Source organism: Odontomachus brunneus, unplaced genomic scaffold (genome assembly GCF_010583005.1).
Source record: "Odontomachus brunneus isolate Ranch 3 - 2012 unplaced genomic scaffold, Obru_v1 Obru_scaffold_141, whole genome shotgun sequence".
Classification (NCBI taxonomy): Eukaryota; Metazoa; Arthropoda; class Insecta; order Hymenoptera; family Formicidae; genus Odontomachus; species Odontomachus brunneus.
Window position 1 is genome coordinate 724,828 of NW_022639591.1, and position 19,615 is coordinate 744,442.

At 37.5% G+C, this 19,615-nt stretch overlaps 1 protein-coding gene across 25 annotated transcripts in view; it reads left to right on the top strand.

Moving 5' to 3' along the window:
- Positions 1 to 19,615, top strand: part of LOC116850282 (pleckstrin homology domain-containing family G member 5) — a 734,731-nt gene that overhangs the window by 580,344 nt on the left and 134,772 nt on the right. For all 25 annotated transcript variants that reach the window (XM_032828362.1, XM_032828366.1, XM_032828360.1 and 22 more), the window contains 4 exons: positions 6,353 to 6,498; positions 16,851 to 17,162; positions 17,859 to 18,008; positions 18,296 to 18,556. In XM_032828362.1, coding sequence (XP_032684253.1) covers positions 6,353 to 6,498; positions 16,851 to 17,162; positions 17,859 to 18,008; positions 18,296 to 18,556 — 869 coding nt within the window. The remainder of the gene's footprint in view (positions 1 to 6,352; positions 6,499 to 16,850; positions 17,163 to 17,858; positions 18,009 to 18,295; positions 18,557 to 19,615) is intronic.

Sequence of the window (19,615 nt, forward strand, 5' to 3'; positions counted from 1 at the left end):
TCACTAACAGGGTTCGTTAAAAGACAAATAAGAGTCAATAAACTGCCGATGTAATAGCGATGCAAAAATGTTTTTATACAATTAACATAATTACAATAATCATCTGCTAATTCATCATCTGATTATTCATCTGCTGAATGATCACTCTCTTTTTCTAATTGCACGTGCTGTTAAATAACATCTCAATATATTTTAATGCAAGTTGCAATAAATTTATAACGTGCATATTACTCGCTTACAAGTAGATTTATAGTTTCCATCTGAAAAAAAAAAACAATAAGAAGGAGCTACTCGACGAAGGATTTCGTCGCACTCGTGGCGCCCTAACCTCAGTGTGTTGCTTGTTCTCCCGAATAAGAGATATATTATGTAAGTAGAGAAAAAGAAAAACAAAGAGAGAGAGAAAGCGTCAAGAGCCGAATAATTGGACCCGCTGTCGACAGGATTCGGCATGACAGGCTGTGGAAATTGCCAAGGGGGTAGATTGCTGAACAAGGAGACTTTCTTCCATCGCGCGGGACCGAGCAGCGACTCGTAAGCGAATCTCATGCATAGGATAAACGTAAACCGATGCACCGCGACGAAGTATTGTAGCGAGACAAGTATAGTTGTCGAAAGCACACGAAATAAACGAAGCGAAGCTTATTAATAATACCGTTCTGTAATTAGTTATATAATATAGTTTGTAAGTAAAAACCCCTGTATATCGAACTACTATTTTATTCTTTAGCGCGTTTGAGTTCCGAGCCTTAACATCCACGTTAATATATCGACGGGGTTCATCGAGCCCGTACCAAGCAGGTCAGATCGCTGACTGTTTAAATACATAAAAAATGTTCCCGATGGCAGGTATGGCCGTCATTATACCTGGCACCCATTCTTTTATCTTACCAGTTTGCTATTTTTCGGAAGAATGGTCCTCACGCGTAACGTAACACATTTCATGATACAACATAGTTAAATTCCGTATTTATATCAACCTGTTACGTTTAAGCGGAATTGGCTAAGTTCGAGGATTCTTTAATGGCTGCTTACAGAAAGTCGCGTTCCATTCTCTCCGTACGTTGTATGTATCGGAAAAAAAGATTTTCGTTCAGACGCTACAACGTCCTTCGGTTGAGAGCCTAGTCAGAATTAATTCTGAAGTACCGCCTACCTTCCGGTAACATTGTAATTTGAATTACTAATAGCGTTCCACTAGAGTTTGTATTATAGTATCGAAAATCGAAACTCAATGAATAAGGGATGTCCTTGTCTCAAGCTTAAATAATTTCTCAGTCTCGACATGATTTCGCACGAGGAAATGCAATTTAAAACAGTTGTCACTCGACCATTCACTCCCTTACTCACTTCTTCACTCACACTTATCCTTTGTCCACAATCTTGCCTTAATCTTTAAGCCGTAATAAACGACCAACTACAGTCGATTATTTTAAAAATAATGAACTGTTGTTAGTCAATTTCTTACGGCTTAAGAATTAAAGCAAGGTTGTGGACAAGAGGTTACTCATTCGCTCACTCACTTACTCACTTGCTCACTCACTCGTTTATTCACTCACTCTCTCACTCTTTTCACTCTCTCTTTCTCATTTTATCTTTCTTTCTCTCTTACTTTCTGTTTCTCTGTTTCTTACCTCGTTCTTCTCAATCTTTCTTTTCCCTATTGTTTATCTCGTTTATCTCGTACCTGTAAAAATTATAAAGAACGTTTTTCATTTATATAATTTTTTTTCCGGAAGTTTTATTTGTAAAGCATTGTTCTTTTGAATCTAATCTAATATTATTATTAATCCTTACATAACACTCATTTTAGACATTTCAATTTTTAATACACACTTTTTCGTTTCTGCCCACATTTATTTAAATTTCGTAAAAATGCTAATAAAAGTCTATGTAAAGTTATAAATATATTTTCAAGAATATAAAATTACATACAGAAATAATTGCAAATATTTACTTCCCAGTAAGCAAAAAAGGTAATCATACATTTTAACGGAGCAACCTCCAATGACTTTGATCTTGACATATGTTATAGAGGTCACCCTCCTGAGTAACTCTCAAAAAGTTTTAGGCGGCGCTCATTGTTTCTTAAAAAATTATTAACAAAAGAAGTTGCATAAAATAAATGTAATTTTTGGACACCGTATATAAAACAACGAATTTGTAAGCTAGGAAGATGCTTGCTACACACATACACACACACACACGCGCGCGCACACACACACTACTTAGTTGCCTGTGCGCTCGCCCAAGTAGTGTGTGTATGTATGCAAATCTACAGATCAAATGAACAACTTCTTTTGTTAATAATTTTTTAAGAAACAACGAGCGCCTAAAATTTTTTTAAGGTTACTTAAGAGGCTGACCTCTATAACATATGTCAAGATCAAGATCATTGGAAGTTGCCGTTAAAATGCATAATTACCGCAAAAAAAATAATGTCTACATTTTTAACGTTGATATTATATATAATTTTTAATCGTTTTTAATAGTGTCTTATAAATGTTTTATATAATTCTTATAAATATTACTTAATACTAGGTGTACAACTTTGCTTCCGCCGTTTTTTTTTCCGAAATTCGAGGCTTTATTGTAAAAAACTGGTTATACATTTATGATTTAAATTGTCCATCGCTGGCCATTACTTTCTCCTATCTTTCGGATAGCGTACGAATCCCGCATCGAAAAAAACTGGTCATCTTTTGAGGCGATCCACGAATCGATCCAATTTTTTACTTCTTCATAAGACCGAAAGTGCTGGTCAGCCAGGCCATGTGCCATTGATCGAAACAAGTGATAGTCAGAGGGAGCAACGTTTGGAGAATACGACGGGTGGAGTAGGACTTCCCATTTCAACGTTTCCAAGTATGTCTTGACCACTTTCGCAACATGGGATCGAGCATTATCATGCTACAAAATCACTTTATCGTGTCTTTCAATGCTCGGCTCAAACGCATCAATTGCGTTCGATACCGATCGCCTGTGATTGTTTCAGTCGGTTTTAACAGCTCATAATACACTATGCCGAGCTGGTCCCACCAAATACAGAGCATGACCTTGGAGTCGTGAATATTCGGTTTAGCCGTCGACGTGGAAGCATGGCCGGGAACTCCCCATGATTTTCTGCGCTTGGAGTTATCGTAATGAACCCATTTTTCGTCCCCAGTCACAATGCGATGCATAAATCCCTTCCGTCTTTGCCTTTCAAGCAGCTGTTTACAAGCAAACAAACGCCGTTCAACATCTCTCGGCTTCAATTCGTACGGCACCCAATTTCCTTGCTTCTGAATCATTCCCATGGCTTTGAGGCGTTTTGAAATGGCTTGTTAAGTCACTCCCAATGATCGTGCCAATTCTTCTTGATTTTGACACGAGTTTTGATCAAGTAATGCCTCCAATTCTGCATCTTCGAAAACCTTCTCTCTTCCACCGCTATGCCGGTCTTCGACGTCAAAATCACCGTTCCGAAGCTTTGAAACCACTCATGACACGTTCTTTCACTAATAGCGGCCTCACTATAAGTATTTGAGAGCATTCGATGAGCCTCAGCCGCAGATTTCTTCATATTGAAGCAGAAAATTAAAACCTCCCGCAAATGACGAGAGTTTGGCTCGTAAACTGACATTTTCAATCGAGAATAACTTTATGATGCAGACACAAATCGACTAATGTTTCTATGACAGTTTATTGTATGACGTCTATGATCTATTTATTTCGACCACCACTTAGCGCTAAAGCCATCTATAGGAAAACGGCGAAAGCAAAGTTGTACACCTAATAATATAACAAACAATAAATAAGCTGCTTACATAAAACTTTTGTTATATATTTTATTATTAAATAAAATATATATATATTAATAAAGAAAAAAAATTATAATAGAAAATAATCTTTATTTTATATTTTTTGATACCTTAACTTAATATACTAACAAAGGAAACACCAGGTGACTTCTCCGGAGATTTTAATGCGCTTTTTACAGGCTGTTCTTGAGCGAAAAAAATGACACGTGTCTGGCCATTTCAGCCAATAGACCATAGTTTCGAAGAAGTCGATTTGTAAAAATGACTCTAGTCGGCCGCGGCACACTTTATACGTTCACTGAGAGAAAAAAATAGTTGGAATAACTATAATCTCACTATATTTTATAGTTCGTTTTGGCCTCAAACATATATTTATAGTTCATCTAAACATGAAGATATAGTAGAATGAACACAGATTTATAGTCACCATCTTATTACTCTATATATATGGTAAAGCACCTTTTGGGAATATAGTTACATGTACCTATATTTGCCAAATATAAATAAATTGTATTGACTATATAAAATAGTTAATTTCTCTTACCATTCAATATTTGCCACCTTACCATATTTTTTATTTCAAATAATTATAATTCTTGGTAAAAATTTTACACGGGTCAGTTATACTATACTTATATTGTAAATATTACAAATATTATGGTAACATTTACTATAAAAATTATATTCTTAACTATAATATTTTTACTATGCCATTATAGTTCCAAATATCATACATTTTTCTCTCAGTGTTCGACCGTCACTATTGAACAGCAGCAGCGATAGCGCAATAGATACACCAAAAAAAAATTTATATAGATATACACCAAAAAATAATTTATATAGATATTAATTTATATTTTAATAGAAGTGAAATTCTTTAAATCTTAAAGGATTTTACTCTTATATATATATATATATATATATATATATATATATATATATATATATATATATATATATAGAGGTATGGCCTCAAGAGGATTGCTTTGAAATCAAGAGAAAAATAATCTTAAACACAATTTTTAAATAGAGGAATTTCATATTGAATGTACAGTGCAAATCTACTTGTTCTTAATTTAAATTTTCTCTTACATATTACTTCAACTCAAAATATTTCTTTGGATTTAATAAATTTTATCGCATCCACACGAAAGAAAGATCAGAAAACTTTGACCGAAGTGTTTGTGTGTATATCTGTAGATGTCCACTTTTAATGCCATGTGAGATGAAAAACATCAGACTCGGCTGGGATCGAATCCAGGTTCTTCCCGTTTGTCAGGCAACCGCTCTTTCCACTGAGCCATTTAAGACTTCATGTTTGTGACATCTATGTACCCAGTGAAATCGTTGATTAACGTCAAAATGATATCAAATTGACGTCGGTTTGACGATTTCAACATCGATTTGATTGAAACGTCGACAGTGAATTGACGGTGGAAGCTCTAAGCGTGGCGCTTGATATCAACCAATCGTACACGATAGTACACAGCGAAACAACAGTTCTTCGCGTCTCCCTTACTGCACGTAAGATGACATTATGCTTCAAATTAACATTCCTCTTGATATAGAGGAACACAATTAGAATAATATCTCATAAATACACGATGAGTAGTTCCCTTTAATGAAAAATGAATATGCTTTCTGTAAGATATTTCTTTTAGAATATGGAGTTAGAAAAATTCACTTTGTACGTAGAATATTTTTTTTTGGGTGTAAGACGTTGGCTTCGGGCGCAGTAGATTGCATGTTCAAATCTCGTCTCGTGTAATTTTTTTAATAAAAATTTGTTCTTATCTGTAAAAAATCTGTAAACAAAAGAAATGCACGAGACGAGATTTGAACACGTAACCTACTGTGTACGAATCCAACGTCTTACCTACTGCGTTACCGTTGCTGCTGTTCAATAGTGACGATCGAATGTATCAAGTGTGCCGCAACCGACTAGAGTCATTTTTAAAAATCGATTTCTTCGACACTATGGCCCATTGGCTGACACGTGTCGTTTTTTTTCGCCCAAGAACAGCCTGTAAAATGCGTATCAAAATCCCAAGAGCAGTCACCTAGTGTTCCCTTTGTAAGTTCAAGAACAACTCGAGAGCAATTTTATCTTTTTGTTAGATGAAAGATAATTGAAAAGTCTCAAACGTATTTAAACATCATATTTCTATCAACTATAATATTTTTTACTCATTCTACTAGCTTGCAAATATAAATTAAAAATTTATTTGCAAATTTAAAATTAAAAATTGAGTGAAATCAAAAATAATTCCAGTATACCATGTGAGGATTAATGCAAATCGCAAGTTTGAAAGACAAAATTGAACCGGTAAAAAAAATTTAAATTTAAAATTTTTAACGAGAAATCCAAAAATATGATTAAATAAAATGTAATATACATACACTTCGCTATAAAGTTACGCAGTTGTTTCAAGCAACAAGCAATATTCTAATCATCTAACCTACTTGTTTGTTCTCACTGATGCAATTTGAATAAACCACTCAACTTGCTATAGCGATAATCGAAACGCATTATTACGATATTGTTTCAGCGCTGTATAGTTTAGAAGACGACTGGCGTGACATCGTAGAGAATTCCGATCAACTCTCGGAGAAGCAGCAACAGCAACAAACCGCTCTGTGGGAGTTAACGCAGACTGAAGTAGCTTATATTAAAACATTAAAGGTCGTAACCGACGTAAGTACAACATCGTATGTGTTGATCTTGTTTTTGGCGTATCCAACGCGTATCCTTACGTTCGGTCGATTTTACTTGATCGGATCCAATTGAGTCCATCAGAAACAACTTGATATAAGGAGGATTAGTAACATTCTGATCTGGGGATAGATACCAAATATTTGACACAACACGTACATTTATTCGTATATACAAGCATACACACACACAAAACTCATTAAACTAAATAAAAAAATCTTCTATCATTACTTTATCATTGCAATCACAATATTATTGAGATATTAATTAAGATAGTTAGTGCGTAAACCCTTTCTCTTAAAAATCTTCTTAAATTTTAATAATATTGGGTGTACAACTTAATTCGGTCCGTTTTTTTGCTTGAAAAACGCATTTATTTGAATGATAAAATGAATTAATACATTATTGAAAGTATTGTCCATCGCTAGCCACTACTTTTTCCCATCTTTCTGGCAATTTATGGATTCCGTCGCGGAAGAAGCGTTCATCTTTTGAAGCCAAGAATGAATCGAGCCAATTTTTGATACCCTGTTCTGAAGTGAAGTGTATTCCAGTCAAAGCGTTCTGCATCGATCGAAACAAATGGTAGTCGGAAGGGGCAAGGTCTAAGCTATAAGGCGGGCCAGAATAGGGTGAGACAGAACTTCCCATCCGCTATTTTCCAAATAGTTTTTAACCAGAACAGCAACATGAGGGCGAGCGTTGTCATGGTGAAAGATTATGGACTCGTGTCTGGTCGCATATTCTGGACGTTTTTCGGCTATAGCTCGCTTTAAACGGATCAATTGTCGCCTGTAGAAGTCTCCCGTGATGGTTTGACCAGGTTTTAGCAGCTCATAGTGGATCACACCCTTCTGATCCCACCAAATACAGAGCATTACCTTGGCATCATGGATATTCGGCTTCGGCGTTGATGTTCCCGGTTGGCCGGGCTTTACATACGATTTTTTGCGTTTCGGGTTGTCGTAGTGAATCCATTTTTCGTCCCCGGTAATGATTCGATGCAGAAAAGACTTCTTTTTGTACCGTTCAAGCAACATTTCGGACATGCAAAATCGTCGTTCGATATCTCTCGGTTTCAATTCGTATGGGACCCAATTTCCTTGCTTTTGGATGTATCCCGCGGCTTTGAGTCGTTTCGAAATAGCTTGTTGAGTAACTTCCAATGTTCTTGCGAGCTCTTTTTGCGTTTGACACGAATCTTGATCGAGTAATGTTTCTAATTCTTCATCTTCAAACTTTTTCGGTTGACCCGAACGCTCTTTGTCTTCAACACTAAAATCACCACTTTGAAATCGTCGAAACCATTCTCTGCAAGATTTATCCGACGGTGCAGATTCACCATAAACTTCCACAAGCATTCGATGCGCTTCAGCTGCACTTTTCTTCCAATTGAAACAGAAAATCAAAACTTCTCGCAAATGGTGCTTATTTGGAACGAAACTCGACATTTTCAACGCAGTAAAAATTAAACTTGTTGTGCAAAACTCAAAGGCTTGTAAACAATATTTGGTTGACAGATGTTGACACTTTACGATACAGCAAAAATCAGCTGTCGCCGTCAACCATTTATAGCACCTAGAGCCATCTTTTGAAAACGGACCGAACTAAGTTGTACACCCAATATATTAACAAATATATAATTCACACACATGTACAATTAGAAAAAGATTAACCGTATCAAAACTGAAATAATTGAAGTTAAAGTTACATATGCAGGGTACTTCAGAAAGTTGGCCAAACTTTGCGAGAACGTAGAACGGATTGAAATGAGCAACGAAGTCCCATTTTACCGTACGTTTTACGATATTCGCAAAAAATTTCAAGATATTAATTAAAAAAGATTGGTAAATAATCATGCGTGATATGGTAGATGAGTTGCAGTGATGTCGTCTGCCGTTATATATTTATATATTAGATCAAACTGAACAAAAAGTCCTCTACCATTTTGCAAATGACCACATAGATTTTTAAATATTAATTAAAGAAAATTTGTGCATTATGGTACACAATCATGTAACAATTTTCTTTAATTAATATTTACAAAACTATGTGGCCATTTACAAAATAGTAGAGAACTTTTTTGGTTCAGTTTGATCTAATATATAAATATACAACTGCAGACGGCGCTACTGCAGCTCATCTACCATATCGCGCGTGATCATTCACCAATGTTTTTTAATTAATATCTTGAGATTTATTGCGAATATCACAAAACAGTATGGGACTTTCTTACTCATTTCAATCCGTTCTACGTTCTCGCAAAGTTTGGTCAACTGTTTCTGAAGCACCCTGTATATTACAGATACAAAACGAATGCCGATATCATTTTTTTTTTTAATTTTAGCAATCGAATTACTCTTATGCTTTTAATGAAAATCACAAAGATAATAAAAGAAAGATTTATAGAACTATTATAGAGTGACAAAATCATTGGTCGTCTAGTTTTCGAAAAGTTGATATGGAAAGTAATTTTTCATAGCGGTTGATATCTATAACAAATAATCTGTTATTTCTTTAATGTACAACGTTCATTAATGTGTAACTATCTAAGGGAGACTGGATTTAGAAATCACACGAGTTATACATATCACATATATATTTATAAGCACTTTTTCAAAATATAATAGAACGCGGAGAATAAATTTTTTTCTTATCTTTATTTTTATTGACCCATTATTTTTGGAATTTCTAGTCACAATACATTACCAATACATGTATTGATAATATTGTAATGAGCATATGGATTGAGACATTGGTCGAAATATCGAAGTTTTGATCATTTTAAAAAATTTTCGTATAGTTCTGAGTATATTCTGTGACGCTACACTTTTTCGATCCGTGCAGTCGGCCCACGGGTGCAAGACAAAATGCTATTTGCCTACTTGACCGTTCAGCAGATTTGGCAAGACCCGACAGCTTAAAACCTAATGGGCGCCAAGTACCAACCAAAATTACTAAGCACTAAGTGGTCTCGTCGACAAGTACAACTCGTCCTCCGCCCGAACGGCTCGCGCGAAAACCGGCAGCTCAGCCCTGCTCGCGATAGAGGGGCTGGTTCACAATAGATCGGAGGTGATAGGAGTAACGGCGGTTGTCAAAAGTACGAGACTTGTAATTTTCTCGAACACAATTTTATTAGTCGTCAGCGGATAACAGTTGGATATTATTTCGACAACGATATACAACAACAATAAGTCGAATCCTTGTTCGCGGTCGCGATACGGGTATTCGGCAGCGCGTATTACAAGTCATGACCGACGAAGGTCACGACAGCCACGTACGCTCTCAGTAGTGTACTTGCTCGCTCGTACGGCAACGGCGGATGTTCAGCAGTTGAAATTGATTGCAACGATACCCGGAGCTTTTCCCGAACTCGCAAGAGGGACGCGAACCCTCGCCCTCGCCCAGGTGGACGGCCGGGCTCTCGCTCGTTGACGCCTCAACCGCTCCGCGACGCGAATTACAAAAGATTTGTTTGTTCTCTTTAGAACGGATTCACCAAAAACCGTGCGCACGGAACGAGGCAGTCGACAGCAGGCAGCGGCGGTCCCTCCGGGTTCACAAAAGTTTGACCCTTAGACGGTAGCGGCCTTACGGGGTGAAATCGAGTCGTCGTTTCCTGATCTCTGTCCTTCTCGACTCAGCGGATGGCACGTCCTTCACAGATTTCTGTGCTTCGGCAGATATCGGCAAAAGAGCGATCGTTGAAGCCCGGTTTTATCCCAAGTTTGAATCGCTTGCTCCGACAGCCTTCAGCCTCTGATTAGTAGGATGAAATCCCCCATTTTCCATTTTTGGTTTCTGGCGACTGTTTGCCTTTCGTCGATTTCCTAAGCCTCTTGATCGTTTCGACTTGGCTTTGTTCTATCAGCAGCCGTTGTTTTAGTCGGTCCCCGAGCCTTGCGGCGTCTTCGCTCGGCTCGGAGGACGCTCCGGGTCGCGGAGGATACGCTCACCGGCGTTGCCCTGGCGGCAGCTGTCCTCCGCTCGTCCACGGTGTCAGTCAACTCCGTCCTCGCGGCAGCTCGTGACCGCTCCACTTCGGCAGCTCGTGACCGCTCCACTTCGACAGCTCCTTCTCGACGTTCTGGGTGTTAGCTAAAACAGGCCTTTTTAGAGTGACCCACCCTGTGGGTCTCTAATTAATCTTATTATTTATGAAAGCGATTCACCTGAAACAACCGGTCCTTCCGATGCTCTTCTCAAGGATTCCTCCTCTCCCACGGCGGCAACAAATCCTCCCCGATGTTGGTCTTCTTCTTCCTGACTCGACCTCCGTATTTTTATACACAAAAGTAATTGAGGGCTGCGTAGTTTCGCGTCCTATTTGCCTCACGGCTAGGACGCGACATCCACTGCAGCCGGGAAGCTTGCTTCAAGGCTTCCTTACGACTTTTTCCCAGTAACGGGCGATAATTAAAAATCGTCACGTTACAATTCAAACATTTTATAAAAAGCTCTTGGCATTTAAAATGCATAATTTAAAAAAATATAATATATACTATACGTCCGAGTGCTGCATGTTAATACAGAATAGTGAAACACTGATATAAATCTTGGAGTTTTTGTGTATATAAAATATTTTCTATATAATTCTCTCTCTTTCCCCCTCCCTCTCTCCCCCTTTTTCTTCCTTTCTCTTCCTCTCTCCTTCTATTTTCCTCTATTACTTCCTCTTCTCCCTCCCTCCCTCTCTAAAAAACGTTCTTTATTAAGCGACTCTTCTTTACTGCATCTTGTACGAATCACTACTTCTAATATACAAGACGATATTTCGTCTCTCGTCTCTAAAAAATTTCGGAAATCGAATTAAATCTGATTTATTGTTTTTTCTTACACATATTATATATTTCTATGCGTCCTTTTTTACTTTTGTCCAAACAGTTAGTCTTTTCAGTTATCAGTATAATATTAGGCCTACTTAGGATATCATTTTAAAAAAATGCATCAGCAATATTATCTTATAGGTGACATGGAAAACTATTGAGAACAAATATTCACAAATAAAATAATAATTTAGTAAGATATATTGTATCTTTAAAAAAATATCCATAAGTCATTTTACTATTCTCCCTTCTACGGACACCATAGCGCTCCTGACGCTCGAGCGGCTCGTAGGCTTCGCGTGTGGCGACAAAACAAAGAGGACAACAGGAGGCAGAACTTTCGAAAATCGGCCGGAAAGTGCATCGTTTGTTGAGCTCTGATCTAAATAAAACATGCGGTCAAGTTCGGCCAATTTTATGCAAAAAAATTTTTAATCCGAGATTATTTTATAATTTTTGACGCGCTGATTACGAATATGCAAATTCCAAGGTGGGCTTATGTATCGGTAGCAAGGTCAAACGCGAATTATCAAGAAATAAATTACATTTAAAATTAACATTTTTATTTTGTGAAAATAAGTGACACCATTTAGTGAGGTGCAATTTTTAATGGACTATTTTCTCTGGAACGATATGTCGGTTCACCTTGGACCTTGCATATTTATAATCAGCGGGCCAAAAATCATAAAATAAGATTAATCTGAATTCAAAATTTTTTTCTACATAAGATGAACCATTAGCCTATCAGCACTCAGCCACACTCTTTCTAGATACCGGCGAACACTGTCAATAGTGTCTTGACAGATTATTTCATGTTATTAAAAAATTATGTAAATATTGTATCAATATAAGTGTTGATTAGACAGAATAAATATTAAGTGGTAATTAGCAAACAATATCAATATAGCAAAGTAGAACACAATCAAAGTTATACAATCAAAACAAACAATTTTTTAATTAAAAAAAGAATTATTTTCTTCCAGTTCGACGTTTATATTTCACATTTTTCGGAAACTCTCCCTCGTTCACACCTGTACATCTGTGTCCCTCGTGTACACGTTCTATCTATGATTGATAGAGTTTCACATATCTCAAAACAGTTTTTCAGGTTTGAAACAACTAAATTTATTAAGTAATTTATATATTACTCACATGTCAGTTTTTATAAAAATAAAAAATGATATTTAAAAATTTATTAATGTGTGTTCTAAAGAATAAATCTTTTTAAACATAAATTTGGCTTACTAATACCATGTAAGCGGGAAAAGAGCTTTGTTCCCAAAAAATTTAACTCTACCCCAAATCACTATAACTTTAGCGTCCGTAAATAAGCGATGCACATGAATAAACATACATCTATAAAACAAAGGAAGTTCCATAACAACAAATAACAATGTTGCGGATGTAAATTAGGTTAGGTTAAGTTATATTTTCGCGTGAGAGTGTGAGAAGAAGGGATCTACTCCTTTCCCGCTCATACATGTATACGTACCGGCATTAATGCCATCCGTATATCTATGTAACTCGTACACGATAACGCGTCACTCACACACTGCTGCCTGTAGGTGAGGCACAAGCAGCACAGAGGGACGGAGAGGGCTAGCGGTATGCGATCGTCGGACACTTGGAGAGGGAATAGTAGTGGGAATCATGATGATCTTCCATCCTCTATCGCAGAGAAAGAGCGTAAGAGCGAGAGAGATAGCATTATAAGACAGGAATGCTGTCCTAAAATACGTGTGACGCACACTAAGAAAACGCTCGACTCATACTGTCTCGTCTATACATGAGCAATACGCGGTGTCCCGATGATTGTTTCGCTCGCTCGAACGTCCATGCATTTTTTCTTGTTAGCGAGGAAATTACTATAATACCTAAAAGGAGATCTTGGGGAAGGATTTTCAGGAGGCTCCGACAAGTGCTTCTTATAGTTGCTCTTGAAAAAAAAAATATTAGATTTATTTCAATATAGAATTCTGCACCAATATAGAATACTGCACCAATACAGCGCTTGTATAGGTTGTCGAAGTAGAGTATTTTTAATTTTAGTGTTGCACAAATACGGGAGATATAATTATTTTATATTTTATGCGTTCGAATATCGTTCCATCGTTATAAAATTTGGTGGCCCTGAAAAGGGCCGATTTTTGCCGAAGAAATTGAGGTCGATAGTCAATAGTTAGTCAATAATCAGCACGATAACTTGATTGAATCGATTAGGTATCGAATCAATCAAGTTTGCGAGAAAGTCTGGTCGAAGCCAAAGTTCTTCGCAGACATCTCTCGCATGATCGACTAACGCTGCTAATGTCTTTTTCCTTTTTGATTCTCAAGTCCCGTCCTTTTCCTTCTTATTATGTAGCATAGTGATGTTTATGTAAGCCTTATGCCTGTGGAGGCTCGAACTCCAGTGGTAGGAGCCTCTACGGGAGCCAAGTGACCTTTTCCCGAGGCTTCGGGAGCGGTTGTGGCTTCAGGGGGTCCCGGATCCTCAGGGTTAGCGATGGCGTCCGCGGGGTCGGCGTAAGTGGGCGCAGCGACCTTCTCCTCGAAGTCGTCGTCGACCTAGACGACTGCGCTGGCTCGATCGGCGTTGGCGTACGTGGACGAGGAGGTTTTATAGGAAACAAAGGCGTCGTTTTTTAAGTCGCTCCCATGGACGATATCGGCGTGGACAATGTCGAAGGTGGCGTCGGCAAGGACGATCTTGTAGGCGGGATCATTTTTCGTGAGGACTCGGGCGATATTTCTGACCTGGGTGGCGAGGATAACCCAAACAGCTCCTCAAGGATCTGGGGAAGACACCTCTTGTTGCAATGCCGGGTTTGATGAGACTTCTTTCGAAGATAGCTTCTTCGGGAAGTCGTCACTTCTGGGGCTACGCCCTGCTCGGGGGAAACCACCTGATCCTCACGAGGAAGAGTAGACTTGTGTGACGGCATGATGCTCTCCTATCTCAATGCTCTGGAAGGTTGATGTCTTGCGACTGATTGCCGAACGAGTCTTGTACTGAGTGGCAGTGATAGAAACTTTGCTAGCGAGCGGTACGCATCGGCGTATGTACTATAAATTTTCGCATGCGTATCTATTCGCACACCGTCACGAATCGGGCCCCAGTTCTAGTGCAGTCCCAGTGCAGAAAAGTAAAACGACCCTATTGGTTTATGAGCAGTACGTATCAACATGAGAGAGGATAATGTACAAATTATCTCCCGTGCTGATGCGTACCGCTTGTTAGCAAAGTTTCTATCACTGTCACTCAGTACAAGACTCGTTCGGTAATCAGTCGCAAGACATCAACCTTCCAGAGCATTGAGATAGGAGAGCATCATGCTGTCACACAGGTCTACTCTTCCTCGTGAGGATCAGATGGTTTCCCCCGAGCAGGGCGTAGCTCCAGAAGTGACGACTTCCCGAGGAAGCTATCTTCGAAAGAAGTCTCATCAAAACCGACATCGCAAGAAGAAGTGTCTCCTCCAGATCCTTGAGGAGCTGTTTGTGTCATCCTCGCCACCCAGGCGAGAAGAAATATCGCCCGAGTCCTCACGAAAAATGATGCCGCCTACAAGATCGTCCTTACCGACGCCACCCTCGACATCGTCCATACCGACGGCATCGTCCATAAGAGCGACTTCAAAAACGATGCCTTTGTTTCCTATAAAACCTCCTTGTCCACGTACGCTAACGCCGATCGAGCCAGCGCAGTCGCCCAGATCGATGACGTCTTCGAGGAGAAGGTCACTTACGCCGACCCCGCAGACGCCATCGCTAACCCTGAGGATTCGGAACCCCCTGAAGCCACAGCCGCTCCCGAAGCCTCGGGAAGAGGTCACTTGGCTTCCGTGGAGGCTCATACCACTGGAGCTCGAGCCTCCACAGGCTCGAGGCTTACATAAACAACACTATGCTACATAGCAAGAAGGAATAGGACGAGACTTGGGAACCAAGAAGGAAAAGGACGGTAGTAGCGTTAGTCAATCATGCGAGAGAAGTCTGGGAAGAACTTCGGCTTCGATCCGACTTTCTCGCGAACTTGATTGATTCGATACCTAATCGATTCAATTAAGTTATTGACCGTGCCGGATATTGGACTGACTATTGACTGACTATTGACTATCGACCTCAATTTCTTCGGCACAAAAATCGGCCTTTTTCAGGGCCACCAAATTTTATAACGATGGAACGATACTCGAACGCATAAAATATGAAATAATTATATCTCGCGTGTTTATGCAACACTAAAATTAAAAATACTCTACTTCAACAATCTATAAAAGTGCTGTATTGTTGCAGTATTCTATATTGGTTCAGAATTCTATATTGAAATAAATCTAATTTTTTTTTTCAAGAGCAGCTATTAAGAAGCACTTGTCGAAGCCTCCTGAAAACCCTTCCCCAAGATCTCCTTTTACATCATAGTAATTTCCTCGCTAATAAAAAAAAAGTGCATGGACGTTCAAGCGAGCGAAACAGTCATCAGGACATCGCGTATTGCTCATATATAGACGAGACAATATGAGTCGAGCGTTTTCTTAGTGTGCGTCACACGTATTTTAGGACAGCATTTCTGTCCACGACGTCTTATAATGCTATCTCTCTCGCTCTTACATCACGCGACTCCCACTACTATTCCTCTCCAAGCATCCGACGATCGCATATCGCTAGCCCCCTCCGCCACTCCGTGCTGCTCGTGCCTCACCTACAGACAGCAATGGTGAGTGACGCGTCATCGTGTGCAAGTCACACGGATATACGGACGGCATTAATGCCGGTGCATGTACATGAGCAAATAATGTTCTAAACGCTAACGTTAACTGATATAATCTTCAAATTTTCTTTGTTAATAACTTTTTAATGAGCGTCGACTAAAATCTTTAGAGAGTTACTCGGGATCATGTCTTTAGTAATATATGTGCAAGTCCGAGATATCGGAGGTAGTACCAGTAATCTGTGTACATTTATCTGAGTTTCTTAGAACCATTTCAATTATCAAACATGTGTGTTGTATGCAGTAAGACTTATTAAATTCAAAGACATTTTTTTCCCTGTGTATCTGTATACGAGCGGATGTATATTCGTTGTGTTAGATATCCTATAATAATCTGAAATCATCGAACAGGTTTCCCACAAATATTAAGTAACATTTATATATTTATTAGTTATAATTTCCCATTTAACAATATAATTGTTATATAATATACGCGTTATATAATAGTTACATTATTAAATACATTATTAAATATACAATTACATAGTTGTTACTTGGTGTTTACTGGGTTCGGTTCGATTTTCGATCTTCTTTTATGATAAATTGAAATTCAATTGAAAATCGAATCAAATTCTAACAGACCTAATAAATGGAAATAATAAAAATCTAGAAAATAACGGGGAAATCTTTTGAGAGATACTTATTAAAATATTGCTAGTAAATTATAAATATTCACACAAAGATAATCGTTAAAATTAAAATCTTTCATAAATTAATTATTGTCTTTGATATCACAGCTCTTTATGGCGTGCCTGTACGACCTGCAGGCCTCGAATATCCTGAACGAGGTCGACAGGTCGAAACTCTTCAGTAATATACCTAATATCTACGCCGCTAATCGCTACTTCTGGACGGAGCATCTGCTCGTGATGTTGCACGCATCGAGATCGAGCGGGCAGCCTCTCGATCCCGGCCATCTTCTGCAGGGGTTCGAAACTTTCGAGCAAACGTTTGCACCTTACACGAGATACTGTGCCGAGCAAAGCAAGTGTCAGCAATATTGTCGGGACCGACTGAACGATAACCAGCTTTTCACGGCGTATTTAGTGGTATGTATACTCTTGTTAATCACCCTCGAGTCGGTCTTATACACATCACGGAGCTTTACAGAAGGTCGATGTATATAGTCTGTATACTTAATAAATTCCATAAATCCATAATAAATTATTAATAACAAATACGAAACTCGAAATGTATATAACACATTCGAGAGATTAAGTGAATAAGCGAAGCAATTAAATTAACAATGGGAGATAACTGATAAGATATATAGACAGGTCTATTTCGTGTGATTGCGATAATATAAACAATATTAAAGAAATAGATATACAGATAGATGATTGCGATAATATAAACAGTATTAAAAAAAATTCGAAGTAAAGAGACATATAACAGAAATCTCAGTATATTAGGTCAGACGAAAGATTCAATTTGATTTTCTTTCCTCTTCAATGATGAAACCATCTCTTTAATAAAAATTTATGAATATTATAGCCATTTCTTGCTATAAAAATGTATAAATATTACAAAAACGCACAGAAAATCATTGACAACGATGATGATTACTTAATAGATGAATAATTTGTTCTTATTGAATGCAACAAAGTCAAATTTAACTAAAAGATCGAACAAAACTTTTTATGATTGACGATAAGTAGAAATAATAGAAATTTCTAGGAAATAACAGACATTTTTCTAAAGATACCCATTAAAATATCAATAATGTATCTCAATTGACATTACAGTGGTGCGAAACACAAAAGGAGTGCAACCGATTAAAACTTCTGGACATACTCGTAAAGCCGATGCAGAGACTAACAAAGTACTCGCTCCTCCTGAAAGCCATTCACAAGAATACTGAGAACGACAATCAACGAGTGGAATTGACCCAGATGGTAAAATTAATCCCACACTATTACGATTTTTCCATAATAATACACATTATGTAGAAGGAACGCTTCGAGAGAAAAAACCAAGTCCGTAATTCGTTAAATTTACTCAAGGCATAAAGTTAAAGTGCATCTTGCGAATCACAGACTCTCCCTCTTTTTCTTTTTCTCCCTCTTTTCCTTTCTCTTTCTCGTTTCAAGCGCTATTCACGCCTGAAACTCACGTAATAGACCAACTCAATAAATAAGTTACAGTATTAAAAGATATCTGAGATATTTGTTTTTGCGCACAGATCAAGTCAGTGGACGATTTTGTGGCGTCTGTGAACGCGGCTCTAAAGAGAAGCGAAGAAACCGCGCGACTAGCCAGCGCGGCCTCGCGTCTCGAAAACTATGATGTCGTGGAGTCTAGAGACGAGGAATTGGAGAAGCTAATCAAAATACACAGCAGTCTCGATATTACTACAGCGCCAATACCAGGCTGCCCGAAGGACACCCTCAGAACTCTGTTACGAGAGGGAGACTTAAAGTTAAAAGATGCCGCCACTAGTAAGGTACGTCGATAATGAAACGTCAATTTATTTAATTCAAATCGAGCCATTTTTCTATACGGTATAATAAAGAAATAAGAAGGAAATCGTGAAGAATAATTTTATAAATTATTTGTCGTGATTTATTCATAACCAAGTAGTAACTAAATAATACTTGATAAAAAAGATCGATAAATATTTACTTTAACTTACCCTCCAGCAATAACTTTGCTATTTACATATATGTTATACAACTCACCTCTCTGAATAACATATGAGAAGTTTTAGCCGACACTTCTTATGTTTGTTAAAAAGTTATTTAAAAAGTTAAAGTAAGTTAAAGTAAGTTAAGTAAGTTAAAAAAAAAACGAAATTATAAATTATATTTTATAAACGAAATATGATTTTGGTACATAGTATACACACAGTGTACATAAATATGGTAATTGAAATATGGTAAACAGAACATGTATATATGTCAGAGAGGGGCTCCATCGTTCTTCCACACCCCCTCTCAAAAAAACTAATCCTAACCTATCTATTGAAATATGATCCATGTACACGTACTAAGAGAAAAATTATCTTAAAATCAACAAATATTTCTTTGATGAGTGTCATTAACATATTTACTTAAATCTAAATTTTCTTTATTTAAACCAAATATTGTTTACTTAAATCAGATAAACAATATTTGATTTAAATAAAAAGAATTTAGATTTAAGTAAATATGTTAATAGCACCCATCAAAGAAATATTTGTTGATTTTAAGATAATTTTTCTCTCAGTGTATATGCGTAACCTATATTTTACCTTTTTATACATAATTTATCAATGAAAAACAATATAACAATAAAAAGTACAGATACTTGTAATATGTTTTGCACATAGTGTATACTGAAATATTACAAACAATACCGGCATTTGTATTTTTATATTGTTTTTCATTGATAAATTATGTGTAAAAATGTAAAAAATAGGTTGCACATATACATGTACGATTTATCACAATAGATGGATTAGGTTAAAGTTAGTTTTTTTGGGAAAGGGGTGCGGGGAATGAAGCCCGAGAAATTAATTGTAAAA